We start from the raw sequence: 19612 nt of genomic DNA, 5'->3' as shown, positions 1-19612 counted from the left end.
CAACTGGCCAGGGCCTCAACATGGCAACTTTTATTTCCATTTTATAGAAATAAAATTCAAGGTCAGTAAAGTAACTACAATATGAAAATTAGGACCTACATTTTCTGACTTCTAGTTTAAAACTCTTTCCACTTCACCACATTGCCTCTCACCTGGATCATTTACCATATTGTATAATTGGGATCTGAATAACAGTTATTGTCAACTGGAAAGAAAAGAACATTAAAATGGGGTAGATAAAACAAGAAAAGTTTTAATTATATTTTGTACTTAAGAGGTTTTAGTATACCGATACTCAATTATTTTGAGAATTTAATCAAAGAGAATGCTTGAGAGGTTATAAGGAAATAGAGACAAGTACTTTATTTGCAAATATCTGTGGGTCTGTGCATAGCACTTTTTCTTGTCTTAAACTTCTGTTTGAGTCACAGTAGCAAATTATAGCTTCTTTTAGAGAAGAAAAATTCTGCTTGCAATTATGCCTTCGGGAAATGGTTTCACAATCCTTAGCATATTTTATAAATAAATAGGGTTATAAGGAAAGCATTCCTTTTAGATAGATATAACAACTTCTAAGAGAAACTCAGATTTTTCAGAAACAAACAGAAAGTCAAGATACCTCACACACAGACCCCTTATTTTGACAAGAGGAGAGAGAGAGCTTTAAAAAGAGTAACGATCCCCCTTTAAGGGTATGAGAATAAAGGTACTGTATGGTGAGGTCAAGCATGGTTTGAATAAACAGTATTTTTTTAAGTTGAGTTCACTAGAGAGTAAGTAAAGCATCCTGGTCAGAAGAGATGAAATCACAGACATCTAGGGACTATCTTCAGAGTTAGAGTTAATAAAACATTTTTTTCCTTTTAAAACTTTTTCTCCTTTTAAAAATACTTTAATAATTTGCTACTGTGACTGAAAAAAAAAAAGAACAAGAAAAAATATCCCCCTAATAAACTTCCCCAAACCTACACGCATATGTGTTATTCTTGAATTCATCAAGTGAGGCATTTCCTTCCAGCTATGTATTACCCAAAGGTATTCAATATTTAGTGTCAAAATTTAAAATAAGGTATAATAAACTCTTTGTCTATGAACTGATATAGTTTGTTTTTCATTCATTTTCTGTGTGTGACAATCTCCTATATCACTTAAGTCTTAATATTTACCTGAACCTCTGAATTGGAGTCAACAGGCTGCAGTGAAAACCAAGTTTCTTTACCACTGTGGTTACACAAGTCTTCTTTTTTGATGGCTACTTTTCCTATAGGAAATAAGTAAAACAATATGAGGAAACATTTTGTGTAATTCTTAGCACTGTTAATATCTAATAGTTCGTATAAAACAAAAATAATTCATATCTACTGACATAAAAAAACATTTTTATAAAATATTTTTCTATATTCTAAAGAATAAGAAGTGCTAATTCCCCTTGCTCTGTGGTAGGTCATTTTCTGGGTCATTTTGAATCAGGAGATTACACAAAAACTCAGTTGTGTTTACATGCAATTGCATTTTTTACTACCTATTCAGATTCATGTTTTCACCCCGAGTACAATCAGTATAAAAAGCAAAGTACAACAACAGTGCAAACTAATCCTTCTAATTCTTTAATACTATGAATAAAAGATGTGTTATACCTGCATTTAATGAGTTTTAAGTCCCAATTAACAGAAAAATCAAAACATCATATAACACTAAAAATATTGAAAATTCATTGAAAATTATGGAAGATTAAAGCAATAATTTTATTAAAAGTTTGTTTTTATTAAAACACTGCAAACATTGCTTATACTGCTTTAATACATACAAAAAAAAATCAAGACAGCTCTTTAAAGAGTTTCTACCTCTCAGGAAAAGATATAGTACAACAAAGTAGTACAGAGAGGAAGAAACAGACATGTTCTTATTATAATGAAGTGTTTGCCATGTTGGTACAAAGCATTTCCTTCCTCAATTCAAGTTTTAAGAAGCAGACATAGTTTTGCATATGACTGACAATTTATGCAAAAATTCTATACAAAAACTTCAACAAAAGATATACACTAAAAGTCAAAAACAGTTCACTTTATTTTATCAAATAAGAATTTTCATTTTAAGTGTCCTAATTATACTTCAAGGGTATCTTTCACTTATGATGTATCTTGCCCTTTTAGTTCAACATTTGAAAACTTAGAAAACAGTGTGTCAGGTTTTGTGTATGAAGTGAAAAGGAGAGGCATGACAGGAAAACAAACAGTAAAATTATCTTTAAAATTTTATTCTGAAAAAAAAAAATTTTATTCTGGAATTAGATCATGGTGATGGCTGCACAACTCTGAATATACTAAAAACCACTGTACTGTACATTTTAATAGGGTGAGTTTTATGGTATGTAAATTATATCTCAATAAAGCTGTTATTAAAAAATTTTAAACAGATTAAAGTTTTCGATAAGCTTATCTTCCTAGTCTGACTAGAACTCAAACTACAATGACTACCTATATATGTTTATATGTATAATTTTAAGAAAAATATTAAAATACATAGCCACTTTTGTTTTCATTAGGATGGCAACTGTATTAATATACAACCAAGAGAACTATTGAAAGTTCAGCTTTATTATTAATATATTAATCTTAAAATTAATAAATAGCCCTCACAACAACATGAATCTTTCCAACTTTCTTTTAAATATATTGGATAAAACCTAATGTGAAGGGCAAAATCTTCATGTAAATAACAGCATTTATAATTCATTCAAATCTTACAGGAAATAGCACCAGGAAAAAAATATATTTGTCTTTTGGGGGGTTAAATTTAAGACACAAATTAATGAGGAAAAAGAAATTTTTTCAGGACCAAATATACAGATTACAAGTTAAGTATATATGTTTTAATTTTAATACTAGGATCTTCACTGGAAATGAAAATATATTCTTATATAGTTTTTGTCTTTTTCTCAATTTTTAAGAGAAGACACTATACCTTATATTACATTTTTAAAGCCTCAATTTTATAATTTCCTTTCTTTTTATAAAATGGTTCCTAAGTCTCAAGTTTTTAATTAATCCCTAATCAATCTTTTACACTACCTATTCCTAGCATATAAAATGCCTATATGAAAAGTAATAGTTATTGCTTCTGCTATAGGGATTAGGAGTGGGGTGGGGTCAGTGGTCAAAATTAATTAGGATTATCTATAATACTATAATTACCTTTTTTTACAAAAAGAAAAATATCCATATATCAACATAATTAAAAAGAAAGAACAAAGAAGCTTTTAGTTATATTTGACCAGTACACATTCTCATATCTCTAGCTAAATTTCATTTCCAGAAAATGGAAATGGCACTATTTAATCTACAACTGAGTAGCTCAGAGTTATAAAATAATTGAGGGAACTTAATTTCCAGTAGCTCAAAATTTAAAAACAAAAACAAAAAACCACCCACCTTTCTGAGTTAATGACAACAGAAAATATATTAAACTACAAAAGTATAAATGTGAGAACAGCAAGACCATTTTTCAGCTTTAAATTAAAGGGTGCATATGTATTATGTTTACTTTAAGAATAATTCCTATGTGTAAAAGAAAAAATTCCCACTAAATATATAAATTTTATCTATTAATAAGAATAAACATTTGGAGAAAGTTCTCACACCTAGACATGGTTTTCTTATAACAATCCACGAACAACTGATTTTTACTTAAAATTATTTCTTTTTTTTTTTTAATTGATTTTTACTCTGAAAACACTCAAAGAAGGCCCTGGATGGGTGGTTTAATGCATACAGCATCATTCTTGTAAGCCAAGAATAGGGATTCAATCCCTGGTCAGGGCTTATAAAGCAATCAAGAGTGAACAACTAAATAAATGGAACTAAGTGAAACAAGTCAATGTTTTTCCCTCTCTTTCCCTTACTCCCCTCTCTCCCCCTTCTTTCCCCACCTTCCTCTCTCTCTTTCAAATCAATGGAAAAAAACAAAAAAAGAAAATACACAATAAAACAAAACAAAGGCAATGTTTGGAAATCATACTTATAAATCTCAACTAGGCCCTGGCCGGTTGGTTCGGTGGTAGAGTGTGGACCTGACCAACGTGTGGTTGTCCCAGGTTCAATTCCCAGTCGGGCACAGAGGAGAAGCAACCATCCACTTCTCCACTCTTCCCCCCCTCCCTTCCTCTCTGGCAGCCATGGCTCGATTGGTTTGGGTGCTCCAGCCCTGGGTGCTGAGGATGGCCCCCTGGTGCCTCCATCTTAGGTGCTAAAAATAGCTCGGTTGCCAGCATGGTCCAAGATGGGCAGAGCATTGGCCACAGACAGGGATTGCCAGGTGAATCCCAGTCAGGGCACATGAGGGAGTATGTCTCCCTAGCTCTCTTCCTCTCACTTGGAAAAGAAGAAAAACCCAAAAAAAACCTTGACTAAAGACCTTTTCAAGCAATACTATATGATAACTATAATGTTACATGTAAAACAATGAAAATTACAAAATTTTTTCTTAAGACATGATAGTCAAAGATACATAATTTCTCAAAGGTCTCTAATAATTACCAACAGCCTCTACCCAATCCTCATCCACTCTACCTCTCCCTAGTTTTTGACATTAAAAGATCTTGCCTTTAGTGACGATATTCATCTCTCTTATCTCCTTCTACCTTCCTGATACACCTTATCAATCTTCACTGAAGGCTCATTTTCCCGGCAATACACTCCTTATCTTCTGGAAATTTTTCATTCATTCCAGCAGAGGCTTCAAGTATCACTTAATGCGAACGACTCTCAAGTCCACATCTCCAGTTCTTTTTTCTAAGCTTCAGATCTGCATCCCCAACAGTCAGCCAAAGATGTTCCATACAGGTAGTAATATAAATTTAACTTGTTTGAAACAAAAGTCATCCTATCCCCTTCCCATCCCTCACTCAAACCTGAATGCTCCTGCTGTGTTCCTTCTATCAGTAATGACAGCCATACTACCATTAAAATTTATTTATTTATTTATTCATTTTTAGAGAGAGAGGAGAGAGAGAGAGACAGAGAGAGAGAGAGAGAGAGAGAGAGATAAAGAGAAGGGGGGAAGAGTAGGAAACATCAACTCCCATATGTGCCTTGACCTGGCCAGCCTAGGGTTTTGAACTGATGACCTCAGCGGTCCAGATTGACGAATTATTCACTGCACCACCACAGGTTAGGCCTAACATTTTAAACTCTTTCCCTTCTCACATCCTATTTGTCCTCTTAGTCCCTAAATCCTATTTGAAGCTACTCCTGTGAAGTACAATCCTTTATTTGCATTTCCATTGCCATCACCCTATCCATCTCATTTGGTAATAGCCTCCAGGTTGGTCTCCCTGCCTCTAACTCTCTCTATTCTAAACTATAAACTATAGATTACATATTTAAAGTATATGTTTAAAGTGTTAAGAGAAGCTGTGGAAAAAATGGAACTCTCATTCACTGCTGGTGAGAATGTAAACTGGTACAGCCATTATGGAACACAGTATAGTAGTTTCTCAAAAAATTAAGAATAGAATTAACATGTGATCCAGCAATCCCTCTACTGGGTATCTATCCAAAAAGCTCAAAAACATTGGTATGCAAAGACATATGCATGCCCATGTTCATTGCAGCATTATTCATAGTAACCACATGGAAATAACTAGTGTCCCTCAATAGAGGACTGGATAAAGAAGATATGGTACATACATACAATGGAATACTACTCAGCCATAAGAAATGATGACATATTACCATTTATGACAACATGAATTAACCTTGAGAACCTTATACTGAGTGAAGTAAGTAAATCAGAAAAACTAAGAACTATAGGATTTCACATATAGGTGAGATATAAAACTGAGACTCATGGACATAGATAAAAGTAAAGTGATTACCAGGGGGAGGGGGTTGGGGCAGGGGAGTACAGAGGGATAAATATACAGTGACAAAAAATGATTTGACTTTGGGTGATGGGCATACAATGCAATCAACAGTTCAAATGCCATAAAAATGTTTACCTGAAACTTATATACTCTAACTGATCAATGTTATCCCATTAAATTTAATTTCTAAAAATATGAAAAATAAATAAAAATAAAGTATGTGTTTATATATTTTTTATATGCGTGTATATATACCATATTTCCCCATGTATAAGATGCCCCTACATATAAGGCACATATGTAATACATTTGGAAAAAAAAGTATTACATAAAGTTATTGAACTCATTTTATTCATCATAAAATTCACACAACTCCTCATCCGTGGGAAAAAGCGGGAAATGCAAGTAAAAAAATCTACAACCACTGTATAAGACGCACCTAGTTTTTAGACCCAAAATTTTTTGAAAAGGGGTGTTTCTTATACATGGGGAAATACAGTAGTTATATAAATACATACCCTGTTTCCCTGAAAATAAGACCTAGTGCAATTTTTTTCAAGCTTAGACCTCCCCTCACAGTAAGACCTAGCACGTCTTTAGGAGCAAAAACTAATATAAGACACTGTCCTATTTTTGGGGAAACACGGTATAATACTTTAAATATGTATTTATAGATATATACTATATAGATACTAAATACTATCAATGGACACTGAGTTCATAGTTTGAAAGTTACTGCTGTTGGAAGTTGTTAAACTATAAAAGTATTGATGCATATACAGTTTTATGTAATTTTTAAAAGGTTTCTCATTCTTAAGAGGTCCAACACTACTGTCTACAGAATAAAGTCAAATCCCTTAGCATGGCTTTTAGGGTCCATCACAACTTGACTCCAATTTATATTCCCAACTTTACCTTCTACCATCCTCCTAATTTATACTACTCCATCAGATACTCCACAAACAAGATTCAACTTTTCTCCTCTGCTTCTGCCAATCCCTATTACCTTGAAATATCTTCCTAAATAGTCTGTTAACCTTCCACTAAACAAAATTAACTGTTCTCCCATTTATGATCCCAAGTACTTTGTTCACACCTCCAGCACACAACTTATTATATTAGTACTAGAGTACAATCTGCCTCTGATAGCCTGGAAGGGTACTGAGTGTTACTCATTTAACATACCCATCCATTGCATGACATATAGAAGTGTTTATAAATGTTTGTTTGATTAAATTAAGGATGGAATCTCTGGGGTAATCTATAATTAAGGGTTTGCTAGAAAGACAGTATGTATAGAGAGGTATAGAAGTCAGAAGAAAGACACCTAAAAATGTCAGTAAACTGTCTTTTCCTTAGCAATCAAAAGACTCAAATGTGACACAGAGGCAGATGAGGACTAAAAAACTGCCTTTTGTTAAAAAAAGTATTTGCTATCAATACAGCTGACAAAAGTTAACATTTAACAAATAAAGATGTGTAACAACACATAAAAGATGTAATGCCTGCAAAAACAAAAGGGTAAAAAATGCAATTAATTTATGAAAGAAAAATATAAAACAGAAAATTCCTTAAATTCACTGATAATCAGAAAAAGACAAGTTAAAAAATTAAATATTATTTTTCATCTATCAAATTGGAAATATTGTTTTCAATGATAGTATCTAAGAATAAGGAGTGTATGAAATGGTTATGCCCATGCCATGTTGAGAATAGGGAATATAAATTAGTACAGTATTTCTGGGGCCAATGTAAAGATATATATAGAAGAAACCCTAAAATATTCATACCCTTTGCCTCAGTAATTTCACTTCTAAAACTTTATCCTAAGAAAAATGGATATTCACAGCAGCACTATTTAGAGCAGTGGTCTCCAACCCCCGGGCCGTGGACCAGTACCAGTCAGTCCGCAAAGAAAGAATAAATAACTTACATTATTTCCGTTTTATTTATACTTAAGTCTGAATGATGTTTTATTTTTATAAAATGACCAGATTTCCTGTTACATCTGTCTAAGCACTCTTGATGCTTGTCTGGTAAGTTTGACAATTATATCTAAAAATACCAGTTTTTACGCTGGTTGCATAACTTCATTTTGTGAATTTATCCATCCCACCCTAAAGGCTGGCCCGTGAAAATATCTTCTGACATTAAACCGGTCCGTGGCCCAAAAAAAGGTTGGGGACCAATGATTTAGAGTACCAAGAATCTGGAAAGGTAAATGTTTACCAACAAAGAAATGGTTAAAATAATACATTTCTATATAAAGCAATTATACAACAAATACATTTTTAATATATTTACTAACATGCAAAAAGGATCATTACATGTTATTAAGTGAAAAGAAAAAATAAATGTACCATGGAATAAAAAAATGGAAAAAAATACACAAATTATTAATTGCAGTTATTCCTGTGCAGAGCCACACTACCAGTCACAAAGATTATGTAATAGTTTTAAAATTAAGAAAAAATATGTTGTTTTTAAGAGGTTATTTGATTTTCCCTAAAATAATTTTGACAAACTTCAAAAAAGTTTGTCCAAAAAATGTAGAAGCTATATCACAGAGATTTAAAAGGAAATAAGCAGTAAGCAGAAGGGTACAGACCATTTGTTAAAGAGTTCAATAGCAAAGGAGACACAAATTAGATAGTGGTTTAAGAGGACTAAGCCAAAGAAAGCTTAACTGTTTAAATTATAGGAAACTTGAACATATTTAAAATCAGAAAGGGGAGATGCAGAGGATAAAATTCAGGACACTAAAAGGGGAGAGGATAATAAATGTAAAATAAAGATCTCTACCTGTTATTAAAATATAAAGATACTGTTGCAAAGATCATAAGTGTGACACAAATGTGGCCAGTTAGCTTTGTTCTAGTCCACCTAGCCTCAAACAATTATTTAAGAAATAGTTACTGGTCACCAATACAAACAGACAGAAAACATATGACCAGATTAAAGTGAATTACTTCTAATAGAAAAACTTCAAAAACAGATGCTCATTGTGGGAATCAAATACTGTGATCTTTGTATAAAATATTCTTTGAATCATTCAACACAATATATATCAAACATTTACTAAATGTAAGGTACTCTGTGAGTGACAGCCTCTGCTTCATAAATAACATATTCAACTAGAGAATCTAGATCTTAAACAATAGATGAATAAGCATTATAAGAACTACAGAAAAGAGACCCATCAGGCACTAAGGAAACATATGCCACCATGACAAGAGCAGGCCAATTAAAAATCAGATTCACAAACGAACATAAGACTAGAGAAAAGGATTAGAATAATGATCATATATTATTCTGTTGTTTTCAACACTTAGAGAAAGAATGAACATAAACACCAATGTTGCAATTAAAGATAATTATGGATAGTACATACCTATACGAAGGTCTCTTTGTAAAACATTCTTATCATAAACATAGAAAGATAAATACTGGAAAGTTCTTGGAATCTCAAAGTAAAACTCTTCACTAAAAAATGGGCTAGAGAGAAAAGGAAAAAAGCTCATTATTTTAAACTTAACAAGTGTCCTCAAATAATATTTTTAATTAAAGAAATTACACACTAAAACACCATAAGAAAAGCTTCAAAAGCTCCAAAATAATTTTCTGTTTCAACTAAATCCTGTAAAAACCAAGCTGAACTCTAAAAGGACCTCAATTGCCAGGTTGAGCTCTGAACAAACAGCTTTCAGAAGTCATGTGAACAGAAGACCTAGGAATTGCCCTAGGTCAATGTTCACCTAAAGTGAACACAAATGAGAGCAGAGGACAGTCCCATCATCATCTCAGAAACATGTGAAGCTATGTTAACCACAATAATACATATATAACATAAAATAGGTAATATTATGTAAAACATTATTAAATTTTTTAATACATTTTAAAAATTAAAAAAGGTTATTTTTAAATCAACTTTACTTAGGTATAAATTACATACTTATTAAAATTCAATTTAAAGTATAAAGATTAATTATTTTTGATAAGTTTATAAACTGTGTAGCCTCCATTTCAATTAAGATATGGTAACATTTCTATATCTCCACAAAGTTCCCCTATACTCTTCTGCAGTTACCCCACCATACCTGCCACGGGTAACCAGTGAGCTGATTTCTACCACTACAGATAGACCTGCTGTAGAATTTCACACAAATGGAATCAAATTGTATGTACTCTTGTGTCCAGCTTCTTTTACTCAGCTTAAAGTCTGTAAGATTTTTTTTCCGTTTTCTGTGTATCAGCAGTCCATTTGTTTTCATTGCTGCATAATATTTCATTTATGAATATTCCACAATCCATTCTACTGATGTCACTTGAATTATTTCCAGTTTGGGCTACTAAAAATTAAGATGCTATAAACATTTTTATACAAGGCTTTTACTGGACATATGCTTTCTTTTGGGTAGGTAACTAAGAATGGAATTGCTGAGTTAAAGGGTAAGTAATATTTTAATTTAAGAAACTGTCAAACTATTTTCAAACATGATTTCCAATCTTTTTACATCCCTACCAGCAAGGTATGAGAGTTCTAGTTGCTCCATATCATTGTCAACTTTTGCTGCTGAAAGTCTTTTTAAAATTGCTATTTTAGTGAATGTGACAAGATAAATTTATACACCTGTGTAATCTCTACCCCAATCAAGATACAGAACACTTCTATCTCTCTAGAAAGTTCCCCCTCCATACTGTCGCAGACACCAGTGATCTGATTTTTATCTTGACACGTTATGTTCAAGAATCTATAGTGACAAAAATGGTTTAAAAACAGCATTTCCTTGATGACTAATGATGTTGAATAGCTTTTCATGTGCTTATTGGCCATTTGTCTATCTTCTCTTGGGAAATATCTGCTTGGGTTTTCTCCACATGTTTTAAATGGATTGTCTTTCTTATTTTTTTAAAAATAAATTTTGGATACAAGTCCTTTGTCAGGATATTTTCTTCCAGTTGTAGTTTGTGATTTCATTTTCTTGACAGTATCTGTTGAAGAACAGAAGGCTGAGATTTTGATGAAATCTGATTTATCAACTTTTTTATGATTACTTTTTACAAAGTAAAAAATCATTTCCTACTTCCAAGTTCCTAAGAGTTTCCTCTATGAAATACCTTATTTTTATAAGTGCACTTTAAGAAAACTATTTTGATATTTAAACTCTTCTATGAAGACAGGAATCTCTGAAATGCTAGTAAAATCTTGTCAACAGTTCCTCTTTCACCCTGGTAGGATGGCTCAGTGGATAATGCATTGTCCCTACATGCCAAGGTCCTGGTTAGGGCACGTAAGAGAAGCAATCAGTGATTTAACAACTAAGTGAAACAACAAGTTGATGCTTCTCCCCCCACCCTACTCTTCAAATCAATGGGGGAAAAAAGAGTCCCTTTTTCCTGCGAATGTTTAGTTTAAAAACAAAAAGATACTTTGGAAATGTCACCATAAAATGCAATCTCTTTAGGATGACACAACCTGAAGAGAAGCTGAAATGCAAAGTAAAATGTTCTTTAAGAAGTCCAAAAAGCCCTTCAATAGAAGACTGGATAAAGAAAATGTGGCACATATACACTATGGAATACTACTCAGCCATAAGAAATGATGACATCGGATAATTTACAACAAAATGGTAGGATCTTGATAACATTATACAGAGTGAAATTAGTAAATCAGAAAAAAACAAGAACTACTGATTCCATACATTGGTGGGACATAAAAACGAGACTAAGAGACATGGACAAGAGTGTGGTGGTTACTGGGGATGGGGAGGAGGAGGGGGCGCAGGAGGGGAGGAGGGAGAGGGGAAGGGGGAGGGGTACAAAGAAAACTAGATAGAGGGTAATGGAGGACAATCTGACTTTGGGTGATGGGTATGCAACATAATTGAATGACAAGATAACCTGGACATGTTTTCTTTGAATATATGTACCCTGATTTATTGATGTCATCCCATTAACATTAATAAAAATTTATTTATTAAAAAAAAAAAAAAAGAAAGAAGTCATTTCCAACTTTGTCCAGAAAACAGCTGACTCAGCTTTTTTTTCTTTTTCTTTTTTTTTTTCCATTTTTCATTTTTCTGAAGCTGGAAACAGGGAGAGACAGTCAGACAGACTCCCGCATGCGCCCGACCGGGATCCACCTGGCACGCCCACCATGGGGCGACGCTCTGCCCACCAGGGGGCGATGCTCTGCCCATCCTGGGCGTCGCCATGTTGCGACCAGAGCCACTCTAGCGCCTGAGGCAGAGGCCACAGAGCCATGCCCAGCGCCCGGGCCATCTTTGCTCCAATGGAGCCTTGGCTGCGGGAGGGGAAGAGAGAGACAGAGAGGAAAGCGCGGCGGAGGGGTGGAGAAGCAAATGGGCGCTTCTCTTGTGTGCCCTGGCCGGGAATCGAACCCGGGTCCTCCGCACGCTAGGCCGACGCTCTACCGCTGAGCCAACCGGCCAGGGCTGACTCAGCTTTTCAGTTGTTATAATGCCTGGTTAACTTTTGTCAATACTTTTTCATGTCAAATGTAACCAAACTAAACTCTTAAAAGTTGGTCTGTCAAAATAACTAGACTCTTCTAATTAGTCTCAATACAGAAATCAATATTAAAACAATTATTAGGCAAAAGCCTAACATGTTTAGGTATTTTTCTCCTTTGTATTTTATAAACAATTATAAAATGGAGAATTTCTTTTATATATCATACATCCACACACAAATGTTATTTTTTAAATATTCTAAAGCCAAATAAGAATATGAAAATTATTCATTAAGTAATCTGTATCACTTTATCATCTCAATCTTAATAATACCCACATCTTTATTTTATAAATAAATTAATTAATCCAATTGAAGAAAACTTTTCAACAAGGGGAAAAATGCTAGGGAGAACCCAGAACCCAACAAGCACCTAGTCTAACTAGTATATAGTCTGTACTGAATGACCTAAGGTAATCACTGCTAGTTTTAAAATATCTTCGAAGTTGCTATGCATCTCAAAATATAATTTAAGATAGATAAAAATAATTATTTTATCATTTTTTCAACACAAATATCTTAGAAAGGCAAGGGTTAAAAAATGTAGGCTAATTCTAGTCACTCATTTACAAGGCTACATATAAGAAACAACCACAAGTATTCAATTTATGGACTACTAGTTTTATATATCACTGACCTTTGTGTTATATGCTGTCAACACACATAAAGTAACAAATTAAGATTTAAGTAATTTCAGGTCCCAATCTTAGTTTTGCTACTAACTTCCTTTATTATATGCAAATTATTCAGCCTTTTGGTAACTCAGTTTCATCATTTATAACATATAAAGAACAATCTAATACAAAAGAGACAGGTGATTCATGACTAAAGATATAAAGTATATTACTTCAAATCTTTTTTAGTTTACTTATTGATGTTAGTGAGAGAGAAAGGGAGAAAGAGAGACAGAAACATCTGTTCCTGTATGTGCCCTGACTGGAGTTCAAATGGCAACCTCTGCGCTTCAAACAATGTCCTAACCAACTGAGCCATCTGGCCAGGGCTCAAACCTTTTTGAATTATAAAAGTATTTTCAGCTTTATACAATGTCTTTCCTATGAAGAATTTTGTAGACATTCAAAATGATAAATATTGACAATAAAGACATAAAGGGGAAAAAGAAAAAAAAGGTGAATATAAAGGAAAAAGATATAAAAAAAGAACATAAAAATATAAATGTGACATACAATTTACATGTCATGATACTCAATATTTCATCCACTACATGTTCCCAGAGCCCTTGTTATGATTCTGGTATCTGAATGAAACCGCATTGTTCCAGCACAGCTCTGTACTAGAATGTCCACAAACACTATATTATAGGGAAGAGGTGGCACACTTCAATTTTATGAGTTAGAATTTACTACGATAGTCTCAAAGTGCTATTACACTTTCAAAGATGAGAAATTTACCTAAGAATTCATTCCTTTACAATGCCCTACTTAGTTAAGTGACTTGTTTAAACTATAAGAAGTTATTCAGTTTCGAGAGAAATAAAATGATATAGTTTCAAAAAAGTTCAAACAAATGGGTAAAATTTAGCCTAGAGAACAAACAACTATAGGATAGTTGTTTTCAAAAATTTGAGCATGTCATGTGAAGGATGCATTAAACTTGTTTGCCAGAAGTCCAAGGGACAGAATTAAAAATAAGAGTGGCACTGGCCAGTGGCTCAGTGGATAGAGCATCAGCCCAGCATACGGACGTCTCAGGTTCAATTCCCGGTCAGAGCACAAAGGAGAAACAATGATCCTGCTTCTTCCCCCTTTCCTCTCCCACTTCTCTCACTCTTCCCCTCCTGCAGCCAATGGCTTAACTGGTTTGAGCATGGCCTCAGGCACTGAGGAGTCAGAGCATGTTAGCCTCAGGTGCTAAAAATAGCTCAGTACTTCAGCATTGGCCCCAGATAGGGTTGCCAAGTGGATCCCAGTTGGGGGGCACATGTGGGAGTCTGCCTCACTATCTCCCCTTCTCTCACCTAAAAAAATAATAACAATAATAATTAAGAGGAAGACAGATTCTGAGACAATGAAAAGCCACATGAAAGCAAGCAGTGTGCCTATCTTGTTCTCATGGGTGTATTAATAAACAGCACATAGTAAGTACTCAGAATATAGTGAGCTCTCCTTCTATTAGACATTAACTGACTAAAAATAATACTTTCTAGGAGCCAGAATAGTTCCAAGAACAGACTGGCAGCTTAGGAGGCAATGAACTCCTTGGTCACTGGTACATTATTAAGCAAATGATGACCACCTGTCAAAGATAATTGTCAGAAGGAAACAAATATAGGGATGTCTAGCTCAATGACCACTAAAGTTCCTTCAAACTCTGAGATCCTGTCACTCTAAAATTAAATTCAGAATATAGAAGAAAAATAAAAGTGTCATATGAGGACTTTTTGATGAAGCCTGCAAAGTGTATATTAATAAATATATATCATATATATGATAATCTATCAATATTTTACAAACCTTAATGATTTTTCAACAACTTGAGTACGATAAACTTCTTCCTGATCCAAATTTATGGTGCAGAAACAATCTCTCATTTTGTTGGGTCCAAGATATGGCAATAAATTTTTTGCTTCACCTGTTGGCACAAAAATTGAAATTTGTGTTAAATATCACCAGCTGCTTCATGCTAAGCCTTATATAAGATTAATCCATTCAAAATAACATATAAGATATTGCACAGGGAAAAAAATTAGTTACCAGAGAAGATGATCAACTTGTTCTAAAGGAGTCTGGTGATAATGAAGGAGGAGCTGTGTGTAAAGGGCATGTGAGGTCATAGTACATCACTGTACGCCTGGCTCCTAGAAAGGAGCAATCTCTCAACTTGTGATGTCCATCCCATCCCACCAGCACTGTCTCAACAACTTGACTCTACATTTAATCCTTCTTTCCTATATCATCATTAATTTTCCTTTCTAGTAGATTATTCCCATCAGCACATAAACAAGTTTTGGTATTTCTCAATTTAAAACACGCACACACACACACACACACCTCCTCTGACTCCACCTTCTCCCTGTGGTATCATTCCATTTCTAGACTCCCTTGCACAGCAAAACTTCTTGAAAGCAATTATTTCTAGTCATTCTCTAATATCTCTTCCATTCATTCAACTCTCTCCAATTAGCTTCTAATTCTATTACAACACTGAAACTGCCTTCCATACTGCCAAGCCCAATTGTCCTCATCATACTTGATCTGGCAGCACTATTTAAAATAGGTGAACACTAACATTAAGCCTTTTCTTGGCTTCCACAACTCTGGCTTTCCTCCTACATGACTGGCCCTCTCTCCTGACTTCACTCCCTCCTTACTTCTAAATGTTACAATGCTTCGGGGCTCTGCTGTGGACCACCTTCTCTTCTTCCCCTAAGCAAATTCCTTCAGTGTGTGTGTTAATGCTAATACCTCCCAAATTTGCATTTCCAGGTCTGATATGTCCTCCTCAACACTAGATCTGAATATCCAAGTACTTCTGTGGATTCCAGTAGGTATCTCAAATTTAATAGGTTCCAGACAAATCATCTGATTTCCTCCCCAAAAACATGCTCTTCCCCCAATCTACTACTGTCTTTCTCTTTTTCTTACCATCCTCCCCAAACCTCCCTCTCCCACATTCAGTCCATCAATAAATCCAACAGACCTCCAAAATAAATCCCAAATCCAACCACTCCTCAATACTTTCACTGGTAGCACCCTACAACCTACTCTCCATCTAGCAATGTGATCGTTTAAACATATCACTCAGGCCTGACTTGTGGTGGCACAGTGGATCAAGCATCAACCTGAAACGCTGAGATCACCGGTTTTAAACCCTGGGCTTGCCCGGTAAAGGCACATATGGGAATTGATGCTTCCTGCTCCTCACCCCCCTTCTCTCTCTCTCTCTCTCTTCTCTAAAATGAATAAAAATAATTTTTTTAAGTTAAAAAAACAAAACAAACAAAACATATCGTTCAGGTCAGTCATGCACCTGCTCTAACACCATTCCATTTATTCAGAATACAATCCCATTTCTAATCCCCATGTTAATGGTCTACACAGCCCTACTTACTGTCCTCTCCGCTCTGACATCTTCTCTTCCCACTCTCCCCTATGTTCACCTTCTTTCCATTCATCACTCATACCAAGCTTGTTCAAGCTTAGGGCCTCTGCCTGGAATGCTCTCATAGCTGGCTCTTATCAAGGTCTCAGCTCAAATGTCACTTCCTCAGAGAAACCTTCTCTGACTACAGTTACCACATTTTATTTGTTTCTTTTCATGACAGCATTTATAACTATTTGAAACTCTGTTAATATTACTTTTTTTTTTCTAACAGAGACAGTGAGAGGGATAGACAGGAAGAGAGAGAGATAAGAAGTATCAATTCTTTGTTGTGGCTTCTTAATTGTTCATTGATTGCTTCCTCATATATGTCTTGAGGGGGGGGGCTACAGTAGAGTGAATGACCCCTTCGTCAATCCAGCGACCTTGGGCTTCAAGCCAACGACCTTTGGGCTCAAACCAGTGACCATGGGGTTATGTCTACGATCCCCTGCTCAAGCCAGCGACCCTGTGCTCAAGCTGGATGAGTCCATGCTCAAGGCAGTGACCTCAGGGTTTCAAACCTAGATCCTCCACGTCCCAGTCCAATGCTCTATCCACTACACCACCACCTGGTCAGGTTAATATTACGTGTTTATTTTCTAGTTCCCTCCTTTTTTTTTTTTTTTTTTTAATTTTTTATTTATTTATTTATTTTTACAGAGGCAGAGATAGACAGGGACAGACAGACAGGAACGGAGAGAGATGAGAAGCATCAATCATCAGTTTCTCGTTGCGCGTTGCGACTTCTTAGTTGTTCATTGATTGCTTTCTCACATGTGCCTTGACCGCGGGCCTTCAGCAGACCGAGTAACCCCCTGCTGGAGCCAGCGACCTTGGGTCCAAGCTGGTGAGCTCTTTGCTCAAGCCATATGAGCCTGCGCTCAAGCTGGCCACCTCGGGGTCTCGAACCTGGGTCCTTCCGCATCCCAGTCCGACGCTCTATCCACTGCGCCACCACCTGCTCAGGCTAGTTCCCTCCTTCTTGAGGCCTGAGAAATGGTTGATATCCAAGATCTAAACTAGTGACTGTCATACAGTGAGGAAGACACTTAAGTGTATTTGTTGAATTGATATTAAAGAACCCAGTAAGTCTAGTTTTGAAGTTCTTGTGTGATACTCAGGGGCCACAAGGACACACAAAAGTGTGAATGCTGAAATCAGACACCAGTGTACTAAATTAGGAAGGCAAGGTAGTTGGCATAAGGAAAAAAACTCTACCCTAACAATCATGAAACCAATGTTCCTGTCTTACCTCTGCTACTATAGCAGCTAAATGACTTCAGACAAATTACTGAAGCACAGCTTTCTCGATGAAAGTTTGGAATAAACTTGTCTCTTAACTGCTTATCAACTTTCAAATTAAAGGCCATTTATGACCCTGGCCGGTTGGCTCAGTGGTAGAGCATTGGCCTGGTATGTGGATGTCCTGGATTCAATTCCCAGTCAGGGTACACAGAAGAGGTGACCATCTATTTCTCCTCCCCTCCCCTGCCCCCCCTCTTTCTCTCCCCCTCTCATATTCATGGCTCCACAGGGTGCTGAGGGTGGCTCCGTGGAGCCTTAGCTTAAGGCACTAAAAATAGCTGGGTTGCAAGCATGGCCCCAGATGGGCAGAGCATCGGCCCCAAACAGGAGTGCCGGGTGGATCCCGGTCAGGGCACATGCAGGAGTCTGTCTCTCTATCTCTCCTCTTCACACTTGGAAAAGAAGAAAAAAAATTTAAGGCCACTTAAACAAATATATTTTTAAAAACTATCATAACTATAATAAGCACTTATGAAAAACTCAATAAACAAATACTTTATAATTAAAATGAGAAAATCAATGGAAAGGCACTAGTAAGATACTCATTGTTATTACACTTATTATTGAGAAATTAGAAAAAAATCTATTTACCAATTAATCAGAATACATAAAAATACTTATGTTCATCTCAAGTAAGAATAAAGAAATCTAATCTTTTAAATGATCCCAGAATTGCCTTATATTGGTTGGGCTTTACAGATAAGCCTGTTTCTTAACAGGAAAAATAATATATATTTGATTTGGTATCTATCCATTCTCTTACTCAAAAGACTACACGTCCCTCCTCTCATCCAAAGCTCATCTGTAGTTCATCCATCCACCTGTACTCTCTCTACCCTTTCTGCACAGCAGAGACCAGAAAGCTAAAAACTACATTTCCCAGACTCTTGCTGTTGGGGTTAACTCTTTGAGTAGTGAGATTTGTTTTATTTTAACCCTTTGGGTGAGAATGTACAGGAACGTTCATACTACTCAAAGGGTTAAATTCCAGCAATCAGATGCTCTCACTAGAAATTTGGTGGAAGGCAGAAAGGTAGGGAGGTTGCATTTAGGCTGCTTCTACTAACAAGTACTGTCACAGAGCTGTCCAAGTTTTCTGCAGCAGCATTTGCAGAGGTCCTTGTATCTAGTCACAGGTTTCATAGGTATCAAAAAGAAGGGCACAAGGCCTCTATTCTGTCATACAGGTTGTGGCGGGTGTGGCTTGGCTCTAGAGCCAGCTGCAGTGACAACAGCTTACTGATGAAGACGGCTGCTTGCTAATGGCTATTTCCTAATAGTGGCAGATTCCTGATGGCAGAAGTGGCAAGGTTCTAAGCCAAGTAGCTAGAAATTACAGCTTCCCAATTCTGTAGGCACCTTTCTGATCCTAAAAGAGATACTAAGTCTCTTGGTGGTCCAGCTGCAATGTGGCTTTTAAATGTCATTCCTGAAAGTTCAACACACAGTCTGTTTCCACAGTCCTTCCAACAATTCTATAAAACACTTAAAATCTTTTACTAAATCTCTCAGCTTAAACTAGCTAGAGCTGATTCTGTAAACCTAATCCTAAATTGGTTTCTTTTCTTACCCTTCATTTCTAACAAATTAGAAAATTCCATTCTACATTACTAGTCATCAGAGTCTGGTAAATCTTTCAGATGTGGCTATCTGGATCAAACATGGATTTAGAAATGAGAAAGCAGTATCTCACTAAAAACTACTTTTATAGTTACATTTGATAGTAAGCTGAATAGCTCAGCACGCTCAAAAGGTAAATGCTTCAACTTGGGAAATAGAGACAAATGTATCTTAATTCTCTATATTGTT

The 19612-nt window shown here is 35.5% G+C and overlaps 1 protein-coding gene across 2 annotated transcripts in view; it reads right to left on the bottom strand.

Moving 5' to 3' along the window:
* Positions 1 to 19612, bottom strand: part of RASA2 (RAS p21 protein activator 2) — a 146215-nt gene that overhangs the window by 106151 nt on the left and 20452 nt on the right. For both annotated transcript variants that reach the window (XM_066244856.1, XM_066244857.1), the window contains exons 2-4: positions 14869 to 14986; positions 9255 to 9358; positions 1167 to 1261 (exon numbers count right to left, since the gene is read on the bottom strand). In XM_066244856.1, coding sequence (XP_066100953.1) covers positions 1167 to 1261; positions 9255 to 9358; positions 14869 to 14986 — 317 coding nt within the window. The remainder of the gene's footprint in view (positions 1 to 1166; positions 1262 to 9254; positions 9359 to 14868; positions 14987 to 19612) is intronic.

This window comes from Saccopteryx bilineata, chromosome 10 (assembly GCF_036850765.1).
Source record: "Saccopteryx bilineata isolate mSacBil1 chromosome 10, mSacBil1_pri_phased_curated, whole genome shotgun sequence".
Classification (NCBI taxonomy): Eukaryota; Metazoa; Chordata; class Mammalia; order Chiroptera; family Emballonuridae; genus Saccopteryx; species Saccopteryx bilineata.
Note: the sequence above shows the minus strand (reverse complement) of the source record. Positions and strands in the feature narration are given on the sequence as shown.